The sequence below is a fragment of the Panthera tigris genome, chromosome B3 (assembly GCF_018350195.1).
Source record: "Panthera tigris isolate Pti1 chromosome B3, P.tigris_Pti1_mat1.1, whole genome shotgun sequence".
Lineage (NCBI taxonomy): Eukaryota > Metazoa > Chordata > Mammalia > Carnivora > Felidae > Panthera > Panthera tigris.
Genome location: NC_056665.1, coordinates 46,425,032 through 46,436,892, shown reverse-complemented (window position 1 = coordinate 46,436,892; position 11,861 = coordinate 46,425,032). Strand labels below are relative to the sequence as shown.

At 38.5% G+C, this 11,861-nt stretch overlaps 1 protein-coding gene across 3 annotated transcripts in view; it reads left to right on the top strand.

Annotated features, from left to right (window-relative positions):
- The first annotated feature begins 1,333 nt into the window (after positions 1-1,333).
- Positions 1,334-11,861, top strand: part of AQP9 (aquaporin 9) — a 115,655-nt gene continuing 105,127 nt past the window's right edge. Inside the window, exon 1 of one of the 3 annotated variants that reach the window (XM_042988763.1) lies at positions 1,334-1,826. In XM_042988763.1, coding sequence (XP_042844697.1) covers positions 1,716-1,826 — 111 coding nt within the window. In that variant the 5' untranslated portion in view covers positions 1,334-1,715. The remainder of the gene's footprint in view (positions 1,827-11,861) is intronic. The other 2 variants (XM_042988764.1, XM_007084459.3) reach the window with 2 other exon arrangements.

Below are 11,861 nucleotides of genomic sequence, written 5' to 3'. Positions count from 1 at the left end.
CCGCGAGATCGTGACCTGGCTGAAGTCGGACGCTTAACCGACTGCGCCACCCAGGCGCCCCTATAAATATTTCTTAGATGAGTGAATAAACAGACCAAAGAACACCCTTGTATCATATTAGTTGTAGTCACAGCAATAAAGTCCTGTTTCTCTGGTTCATCTACTGGGACTTTGGAATAGTGTGGTCACAAGTAATCCTTCTGGACAATGGTATCCATGATAACTTAACCAAGAATTAAAGCCAAAATGCTACATTCTTGTCCTGGCTCTGCAATGATGTGCCCTCAGGTAAGTTATAATTTCTTTAGGTCTAAACTCTACCTCACCTACAGATTAGGTATCTCCTTCTGTCCTTTGACTCTCAATAGCTGTTTTCTCCAGATCTCACCTGCCTGCCTCCTCAGTTGGAAATGACTGTAGGCCTCCTGCAAAGGTAGGGAAAGACCTGAAACAGAGCTGGCTTCTCTGTGGGAGGGTTGGGAGGCAGCACAAAGCGTGGGTACTAATTCCATGGGAGTGCCATGATATTCAAAAACAACTGATCCATTCTATCTCTTCAGACAAACTAGCTTTAAAAAACAAGGCTTAAATATTTGACATGACAGGAAGCTAGTCCTAAACAATTTGTTGCCTACAAGGATGATAATTCATCAAACTTAAATAGCATAACCTAGAAGGATTATTTAGATGTATTTAACTCCTTTCTTGTTTAACTGGCGTGGCATATACTCAGACTGATCTCTTTCTGGCTCAGTGACCTCCAACAGTTTCAAGCTGCTATTGTTTATTTTCTATGAATTTTGCTTAAATATTTCATGGTAAACAAAAGGGAGTAACTAGATTTTCAAACCAGAATCCTCCTTCAGAAGAAAGTCAACAAGTTGCTTTCTCCATCATTTTAATTCTTGGATCCCAGTCTATCCTCAGTAGATGAAACCCAGCCACAGTAACCAAGGAGGAGATCCATCCTGTCCTAAAGACTTGCAATGGTCTCTCTGTATGTTAGTTTCTCCATCTCTAGAATGGATGAAGTTGTTCTTACCACCCTGAGGAAGGTGTCATTAAATCACTGGAATTACATTGGAAGAAAACAAGAGGGATTAATCTTGCAGAACAATACATCTGTATTTGCTTTATATTCTCCAACGTGCATGAAAAGTTCCTTCAGAAGAGAATGTTTACACTGGATGTATCTGTACCTGATTTGACAATCCCAAACTACACCCCAACCACCCACTTCTGAACAGGGGAAAAAAAAAAAGAAAACAGAAGACTGCAATTGTGTAACATGCAAATCTTCTGGACGGGAGCCCATCGCTGTGGTTTGGCAACACAACCAGCACAACATCTGTTTTCTCATCTCTTGAAGAAAAAAACAAAACAAAACAAAACAAAACAAAAACCAACAGAGAAAAAAATACCTTGAGAATAAAGGTAATGATTAATCTATCAGGCACAAAAAGGATCGTTTGGGGGATTTCAGGTTCTAACCTGCTAATTCAAATAAACAACTGTGAACAGGAGATGACAATTTCACCAGAAGAGGATTAAGTCACGGGTTCTAATTGGCACAGTGTTTGTACAGTCAGAGAAGCTCACCAGACATCTCCAGGAATCTGTGAGCAGTTGTCAAAACTCCCATTTTCATGTGCGAGTGAAGTAGGGACCAGAAGAAGCAGGTATTGGTGGAGAGTGGTCCTTGGAGAAGACCCAAGATGCAGCCTGGGAAAGGACGAAAGGGGAAGAGCTTCAAGCAAAGACTGGTCTTGAAGAGCACCTTAGCTAAAGAAACAATCTCTGAGTTCTTGGGCACCTTTATAATGATCGTAAGTGTTTCCTGAAACCTGACCCAATTATGCCTTCCTTTCTACCCAGCTGGTAATGAATAGTTTTGTTTTCTTTTCTTTAAGTTTGTCGCTAGATTCATCTCTTCCAGGAAATAGGATGTTCCTTCCGGGCTGTTTGGCTCTGTACGTGCCACAAGGTTGGGTTTCCATTTACACATTTCATTTATTCACAAGAGTTGATGGGGACAGGAGAGGGGGAGTGAACTACTTTCTTCACTTCAGCAATTTACTGAGATTCTGAGCTGGCTTTGATTAAAATCAGTCATTAGTAATTTGTCTCATTGATTAATTGATTTATACCTTGTTTATTTCCCACAAATATTGAGGTGACTCAGTCACTTGAAGTAAGAACTGGCAGTCAATAAATATGAGTGGCAAGAAACAGCTCAGTATTACAAGTGCTCGGCAAAGATTGTGTTGTCATATCATTTGACTTTTAACAAGTTAGAAATTGCACTAGATAGAAATATGCATTCTACAATCATCCATCTTTGGTTTTACCTCATTTTCCCCCTCTTTTTACCTGAAACTGATATCTAAAGATCTTCAATACAACAGTTATAAGAACCTTGTGTGTGTGTGTGTGTGTGTGTGTGTGTGTGTGTGTGTGTGTATAAACAGAAGGATTGATTCTAAGAACCACTCAAGGATTTTGTCCAGAGAACTGCACAGCTATTAAGGAAAGACTGGACAGTTTATGTAAGTGGCATGGGCTCTAAGCTTCCACCCTATTGCATGCTATAGCATTCTTTGGATCCTGAATTTTCAGCTGGAGCCAGAAAATTAAATTTTCAATTATTCTCATATGCAACAACCACTGACTTTAACTTGCTTTAAAAAAAATCCTCTCAAGGGGCTCTTGGGTGGCTCGGTTGGTTAAGCATCTGACTTCGGCTCAGGTCATGATTTCATGGCTCGTGAGTTCGAGCCCCGTGTTGGACTCTGTGCTGACATCTCAGAGCCTGGAGCCTGCTTTGTATTTTGTGTCTCCCTCTCTCTTTGCCCTGCTAATGCTCTCTCTCTTTCTCTCTCTTTCTCAAAAATAAATAAATGTTAAAAAAAATTTATTTTTAAAAATCCACTCAAAGATTCCCTACTTCAGTATTAATAATTTCATTTTTCTTAAAGTTATAGAGATTTGTCCATAAACTTACAAGTTCTTGCTGATGTACAGCATGGTGACTACAGTTAATAATACTGTATTGCATATTTGAAAGTTGCTAAGAGCATAGATAAAGTTTGTTATCAGGAGAAAAAAATTTATAACTATGTTGTGATAAATGTTAACCAGACTTATTGTGGTTATCATTTCATAACATATGTAAATATTGAATTATTATATTGTACCCCTGAAGCTAATATAATGTTTATAAGTCAGCTATATCTCAGAATAAAGTTCTTTGCTTTGTATAAATACATAATTTAGGAGAATAAGCCAAGATCAAGAAACAAGTGTGAACTCAAAAAATTGAACTAGTGTAAATTGAGAGAAAGTCATAAGTATTCTGGTCTCTGAGAACCTCTTTTTACTGAATTCACTCAAGTATTCTTGAGGCAAATGGACAGCTATTTGCACTCTTTCTTGACTGTCCTCACTTGTGTTAAGAATGTGGATGGGAGGGTGGGTGGTTGGAGAAAAAGAGAGAAAATAAAAGCCCATGATTCTTCTTTAAAAAAAAATTTTTTTTTTAATGTTTATTTATTTTTGAAGGAGAGAGAGACAGAGTGTGAGCAGGGGTGGGGCAGAGAGAGAGGGAGACACAGAATCTTAAGTAGCTCCAGGCTCTGAGCTGTCAGCACAGAGCCTGATGCGGGGCTCAAACTCACGAGCTGTGAGAACATGACCTGATCCGAAGTCAGACACTTTAAGGGACTAAGCCACTCAGGTGCCCCAAGCCCATGATTCTTCTGATCTTACTCTGTGCTTACTGGAAAATCACCCTCAGCGAGACAAAAACTGTTCATGTTACTTGAAATTTGGTCCCAAAGAAGAGAGTGGATGTCACTACAGACTCGATGCAGCTCTATGGTGACCTGTGGTACTGAGAAGTAAAGCAAATTCAGTTACACTCTATAGTCGTCTGCAGAAAACACGGAGGAGGAAGTGAACTAAACAACCATTTTGCAACTGAAAAAGTTAAAAACCCTCCTTTTTTTTTTTTTTAATTTAAACCCTCCTTTCTTAACAAGAAGCTGTTTCTTAATCTCATTCCCTCCGAGTTGAGTAAGTGAAAGTTACCGTCAGCCATTTACTCATACAATTAGTAGCATGTCTTCCCCTACCATTCACGGTGGGAGCTAAACACATATCTTCATACTGTATATTGAAAAATAAAACTTTGTGTCTTCTGGCCAAAGCCAATAATTTCCTAAATGATTCATTTCCATCTCCACTGTACATTAATTTTTTAAAGCAAACTCTTGTGGAATCCATAATTGTGATTATAATATTTTTATTAAGGCTTGGGGGTATATATGCCAGAAGTTTTCGCACAACACAATATTTTTTCTAACCAATTATGTGGCTTTGCTCAACTCTTAGCCAAAATAATTATTTCTGCTTTATTAGAAAATGTGCATAATATGTTGCTTTGTATAGTAGAAAGCTTTGATTGTTGACAAGGTATGGGCAAAAGGGAACATTTAAAAAAAAAAAAAAAAAGATGGCAGAGGATATGCAGGACTCATCAGTCCTTCAAATTTGGCTTTTCCCCCAGACCCTGAGAGTCTGGTGCCATTTTCCTCCTTACTCTCAAAAACCTGCCCTTAGAAGAAGTATCTTAAACTCATTTATACCATGGTGCAAATGACTAATAAGGCCCACTGGTAGCATTAAGGTCCATGAAAAATTCTTTGTAAACTATAACTAAAAACAACAATAACTAGGTTATAAGCCAAAGAATTAGCTCTAATTTGGGCTTATAGACCCAAATTAGAAAGGGATAGGTATACCTTTTCACCTTTGCTAGTGCCAGGGAGAGGGGTCACAGTGGATCTTCCCTAATACATAGAAGGGTTTCAAAGCCTTGAGCTGCAAACGTAGGGAGGGAGTATGTATTAAGTACCTACCATATGTTAGCTTCTTTACATACATTTGTTTAATCCTACAATAGCTGCATTGGGAAGGTTTTATTATTACTCATAAACAATTGAAGAAATGAGGACTCAAAGAGATGAAGTCACTGGCCGAAACCAGGAAAGCACTGAACTGCCATTCTTTCTAATTCTAGAGCCTACACTTCCCACCCATTGCTGGAGTTCCTTCCACAATGTCCTTGATAGATAGTAAATCAGCCTCTCTCCACTTGAACGTCTCCATAGACTGGAGCCATGAGTTAGCTCTCTCATTTGCTTGCAGTCACGTGAGTTTAACTGGTGGACACCTGATGAGGCCAGACCATGAGTTGTACTCCCAAAGCTTTCTGAAGCAGAAAACACTGCTCAACAATGGTCACTGCTCAACAAGGGGAAGGGAGAGAGCAGGGGAATCCTTAGCCTTCTGCACATGGCTCAGGGCCTGGGGATTTCAAACTGCACATTAAATACCCACTACATGTAAAGCTCCTGAGATAGGAACCGCTCATAAAATGCTGGCTCCCTTTCCCCATGCTCGCCCCTTCCCCTCTTCTACTTCAGAGTCTTTGTAGTACTTGAAAACAGCTTCTTTGTCTCCTTCTGGACATCTTGCAGCCTCCTTTCCCCAACATCTGCCACAGAACTCTGCACATACGTAAATGGGACCCCATAAATGTGTGTTCAATTAAAATGTCTTTTGGTGGCTGAAATTCCCAGAATCTCTAGTCGTTTCTTGTAGCAGCTATGTTTACTCCTCACCACTCCATGCACCCTTTCCTGTCTTCAAATGTTTCCGGATTCTTTGATACAGAGTTCATCCTATTGAAGATGCTGAGGTGAACAGCCTGGCAAGCAGCTATATTTCCTCTTGTAGTGGAAGGGCATCCTTCCAGGGCAGAATTTATGAGTGGGTGATCATCTCCTTGTGTATTGGGAAAGACTCTAAATTCTTGTCTCACTCTGTCAAGCTTGCACATTAGAGATCTACCTTTTGGCATCTCCAAGATTGAAAAAATGTAAATACTTCTGCTAAAAGTAATAGCCTCGATCTGTGCCCTGAAGGTGAAATAGAATGAGCAGAGACCTGGGACACAGGATGTGGAGGGCATAAGGGAGTGGGCAGTGCAGGAGGGAGGGAGGAAGTGAGATGGATGGCACATGACAAATGTCAAACCCCACAGTGATTTCCATATCTGCTTCTGCCTTCCTCCGTGACTTCATGACCAAACTTCCCACCTTGCCAAAGTCACTGAGTTTGCCATTCTGTTCTTGGAGAGATACCAGATATGCTAACTATAGAAATTCTAGGTCTTTAAAATTATTATTACAAAGTGTGCTCAGATCTTAGAGTGGGTCTATTTCATACTGGAGAGCTTTTGAAACAAAAGAATATATGATTAGCATTTAGAGTAAAATAGGAAAATTCTTAAAACAAGCCAGTTCTTAAAATAAGTGCTTTGCAGGGCATAATTCAGGACATTTGGACCTGCTACATATTTAGAATTTCCAGGTACTAGTAGGACAGCTCTGAGAACCGGATGAGATAGATGTTGCTGGCCCTTCCTATTGATGGGGAAGCTGACACACAGATTGATGCAATCATATGTCCTTTGAGTCAGTGTGGAGCCCACACTGTCTTAAGCATAAACTTCTCTTGGTTTCCACTGCGTTTTCCCTCCAAGAGGCATAGAGTGCCTTCTCAGGTAGATTATTTTTTTCAATTTCATTTTGGTTAATATACAGTGTTATATTTCAGGTGTACAATGTAGAAATTCAACTAGTCTATATATTACTCAGTGCTCATCATGATAAGTGTACTTTTAATCCCCTTTACCTATTTCATCCAGCCCCCACCTACCTTCCCTCTGGTTACCAGTTTGTGCTCTAGAGAGTTTGTCTCTTTTTGTCTTTGCTTGTTTTGTTTATTAAATTCCACATATGAGTGAAATCATGTGGTGTTTGTTTACTTAGCATTATACTCTCTAGATCCATCCATGTTGTTGCACATCTCATATAGATTCTTGTTTATTGTTATATTTATATCTTTCCTGGGGGGAAGGGAGAGAAAGAGAGAGGGAGAGGGAGAAAGAAAGAGATACAGAGAGAGAAAGATATCAACTCCATTTTGCCCGGTGGGAGAAATAGGTATAACATAATTAAGAGGTTCACCCAAGGTCACCCAGCCCATGAATGTGAGAGCTGGGCTTGATATCTTGGCTTTAGTTATTACTAATGTACCATTGTTTGATGAGAATTAACTCCTTTCATGGGAAAGCTCAAGAGAACTTTACTAATTTTATAGCCTAAAATACATTAGATAGTAAAGGTACCAAAAGATGGTTATATAGAGCAGACATGATCCTGGCAGAGAAATTTTACAGAAGCTCTATTAGCATAGAGTTTATGGACCACTTCAGTATCTACAAACACACTCAAAGCTCTTGTAACACTAGGGTTCTGAGGTGGTTCAGTCATATCTTCATGTCCTTGATGAACACATTGACCATGCATTGCACTGTGTTTCCCCTAGAGCTTCTATTTTCTGGATTCTCCTTGAGGACACCTTGTGGCTCAGAGCAAGGGACCAATAGGCAAGGGGGAATAAAGGGACACCATAACTCTTCTCTCACACTTTCTTGCTCAACAGTCACCTGCCCTTTCTCTGTTTCCTCTCTGCTTGGTCTGGCTTATGACTTTGCAAAGACCTGTCCCCCTCCAGGCCTGGCTGCCAATGATGAGGGTCCCACTGAGCTAGAGCTGTCAGTCTGCCAACATATGATTGGGCAGAAGCCTCTGCTGTCAGCAGTGCCTGGCTGATTCTGGCCCCAAATGCCATGCCTCTGTGTCCTTCAGATGAAGAAACAGAGACCCACACACTCACAGGATTCTGTCAAATGCTTTTTCCACCACAGTCAATTCCACCTGATTCTTATTATTTACTTTCGATTTACGTTTAGTTCTCAGCCTCTCATGGGTCTGTACTTTTGTACTGGGTGTTCTGTCACTTTAAGAAAGTCCCAGGTTCTAAATATGAAAGTGTGGAAGAACTAAGCATGTAGGGTTCTATGTGGGCCCTTGCCCTGTACCTTTAGCAGCTGTGAGAAGGCTGATGCAGAAGGTTCTCTGCCTTCCAGCATGGTGATGAGATGAGGACAAAAGACCAGGAAAGGGGTAAACATTTGTTGAACATACACTATACCCAGACAATCATTAGTTCTGGAAAAATCTCATGAGGTAAGGGAATTTTTCTTATTTTACAGATAAGGAAATGAAGGCTTAGTATGATCGAGTAACTTGCCCACAGGCAAATATGTGGTGGAGCTGGGATTAGAATCAAATCTCTGGTTTTTCTTCTCCATGCTGAAATTACCGTTCTCATGTATGCTTTTGAACTTCCACTGCTGTTGCCTGAAACAATATATGTTTTATATGTTTTCAAAATGTACATATATGGCTTCATAGTTTGTATGCCTTCTACGATTTGAAAATTTCCTCCCAAATACACTTTCTGAGATTTATCTATTTGGGGACATGTAGGTGTAGGCAATTCATTTTACTTTTGTAGTACGGTGGGTTTGTGTATCCATTCCCCTCGTGAACTGTTATGTGGTTTGCAACACGTTACCAACACTGCTGCAGTGAACGTCTTTGTACGTGTCCTGTATGTGTGTCCCAGAGTTCTTCTGAGTACATACTTAGAAGTAGGTTTGGTGGCCCTAGGCATGTGCATCTTCAACTTCATGCATATTGTAAAATTGCTCTTTAAAGTGGTTTTAAATTTAAGTACCATCAGTAACATAGGAGTCCCCGTTTTCCATGTACTCACTGACCCTTGATATTATCCAACTTTTAGATTTTTGCCCATTCGACATACAAGAAACCATGGTGCCTGGGTGGGTCAGTTGGTTAAGTGTCTGACCTTTGATTTCGTCTCAGGTCATGATCTCATGGTTTGTGAGACTGAGCCCCGCGTTAGTCTTTGAGCTGACATGCGACAGTGCTGAGCCTGCTTGGGATTTTCTCTCTCCCTCTCTCTGTGCCTTTCCCTCGTGCATTCTCTCTCTCTCTCTCTCTCAAAATAAATAAATAAACTTAAAAAAAAGAAATAGAATTTCACTAGTAATTTTAATGAATTTCTAGGGCAATCCACCATCTTTTTCAGGTTTACTGAAGCTTTAGCTTTCCTATTCTTTAAATTGCCTGCTCATATCCTCTGCATTTTTTAACTTTTTCTTATTGATTATAATAGGATTTTGATATTTTGTGTTTTCTTACAGCTTAATGTCTTACTTTTCATAGTTAAGTCATTAGAATTTATTCTGGTGTATGGTGCAGAGTAGGTGCCCTTTATCTGGTAAAATAGCCAATTGTTTCAGTAATGTATTTGACCAGTCTGTTCTGCTTCTACTGATTGTGATGATATCATATACCCGTTAGATAGATCATATATCAGTTCATATATGAAGGTGGTTGTATGTCAAAACTTATCTTAGTTCTAGTGATTTCTCTGTCCAAACCAGCACCAATGCCATATATTTTTGTTATAATTACTTTCTTTTTTTTCTTCCAAGTTTTTATTTAAATTCAAATTAGTTAACCTATAGCGCAATATTGGTTTCAGGATTAGAACCCAGTAATTCATCACTTACATATAACACCCAGTGCTCCCACAACAAGTGCCCTTCTTAATGTGAAATGTTCTATTGGATTGTGCTGGTACAAACAATTTTTTTTTCCCTGAGAATATGAGAACTTTTATTTTCTTTCTTTCTAGACCTTAATATTTAATTTCTTCTTATTATCATGGTTAAAACCTTCCTAGTACAAGGTTATTAGAAGCTATCATTGTAGCATTGTTATTTTATCCCCAACTTTAAAGAATCTACTTCTCATGTTTTACCATTAAGTGTGATAGTTCCTATAGGCTTTGGGTAGGCATTGTTGATTTGAGTAAGAGAATTCCTATCTGCCCCTCATTTACTAAAGCTTTCATTAGGGATGTTTATTGAATTTTTAAAAAAGTATCTCTTCTATATTTATTGAGATAAGCATAGGGGTTACTCTTTTATCTGTTGATGAAGAAAATTACATTGACAATGTTTTTAGCATTAAACCATCCTTACATTTCTGAGATGAATTTCCACCTAATCATGTGGCATTTCATTTGCAATGTTTTATTAAGGATTTGGACTATAATTTCTTTTTATGTTGTCCTTTGTCTAATTTAATCACCAAGATTACATTAGCACCATGAAAAGTAGTTCTTTCCCTCTTTTTATATTTTCTATATTTTATATTTTATATTTATATTTATATTTTCTGTGTTGCAAACCACATAACGGTTCACGAGGGGAATGGATACACAAACCCACCGTACTACAACACTTTGTATAAAGTAAGGATTACCTACTCCTTGAAGATTACTTAGCATATGCACTAAAAAAAGAGCGAGAGAGAGAGAAGTGTACAAGAAGATTTCTCTAAAACTTATGTCTAATTGTCTAAGTTAGATTTTCCATTCTTTTTTTTTAAATTTCTTTAATGTTTATTTATTATTTTGAGAGAGAGAGCACAAGTTGGGGAGAGGCAGAGAGAGAGGGAGACACAGGATACGAAGCAGTCTCCAGGCTCTGAGCCGTCAACATGTGGCCTGATGCAGGGCTTGAACCGACAGAACTTGAGTTCATGACCTGAGCCGAAGTCAGACACTCAGCCAAACCAACCGCGCCACCCAGGAGCCCCCAGATTTTCTATTCTTAATTACATTTTAGCAATTTATATTTTTTCTATATTGTACTTCATTTGTGTTTTGAAACATAGTTTTTCAAAATTGCTAATATTTTCAAAATCAATACAGTGAAAGCAATAATTGTGAAATAATTTTTCATAGTATTTCCATATGGCTTTTAATATCTCTACTGTACTTGTGATGATTCTCTCTAATTTTTAATGTGTTTTTTTTTCACTCAGTAATTTCTGCTTTGATCTTTTTTTTTTTAAAGTTTCTTTTGAGAGAAAGAGAAGAGAGAGAGCATGAACAGGGAGAGGCACAGAGAGGGAGAGAGAGAATACCAAGCAGAGGCTCAATCTCATGAACGAACTGTGAGATCATGACCTGAGCAGAAATCAAGAGTCTGACCCTTAACTGACTGAACCACCCAGGTGCCCGCCCCCCTTTTTAAGTGACCTTTCTTACATTTTTCCATCGAGTTGAACAGGTTTCTTTATTTCTCCCCTTTCTCCTGTGCTTGTTCTATTTTTAAGTATTTACCCTTTCATCTTTAGAAAATGTATTCTAGAGTTAACAAAATTTAAAGTGAATCAACTTCTTTCCTCCTGAACAACTCAAAAACTTTTTAAAATCCTGATTGTAATCAACCACTCTATCTTACATGTCATTATTGTCTGATATTTAAATTCTACCTCCAATATTTTTATTATTGGTATTTTTAATGATGATTACTTATTTAAATTTACTACCACTTATCACTTTATTTGCTAATTACTTATACATATATGCATTACTTTTAGGTGCATTTTCCTTCTTTGTGCAGTAAAAAAACCTTTCCTTAGGAAATTTTCCAGAAAGGGTGTGTGAGGAATAAACTTTCTCTGTCTTTGTTTGCCTGAGTTTTTCTTTATTTCACTCTCAAGTTTCAATGATTGGCTGATGAATTTGAGGTTGACAACTGGTTTTGCTTGGCAATTCGCAGGTGTCCTTCCAATGTCTCTTATTGCTGTTGACAAGTCTAGTGTTCATCTAATTCTTGTCTTAATCTGAATTTCCCTAGTTTCTATTAAGAGTTTCTCTTTTTATGTGGCACACACACACGCACACACACACAAATATTATACAGCCATAAAAAAGGAGGAGATCTTGCCGTTTGCAACAACATAGACAGGCCTAGATAGAGGGGGTATTTAAGCCAGACTGAGAAA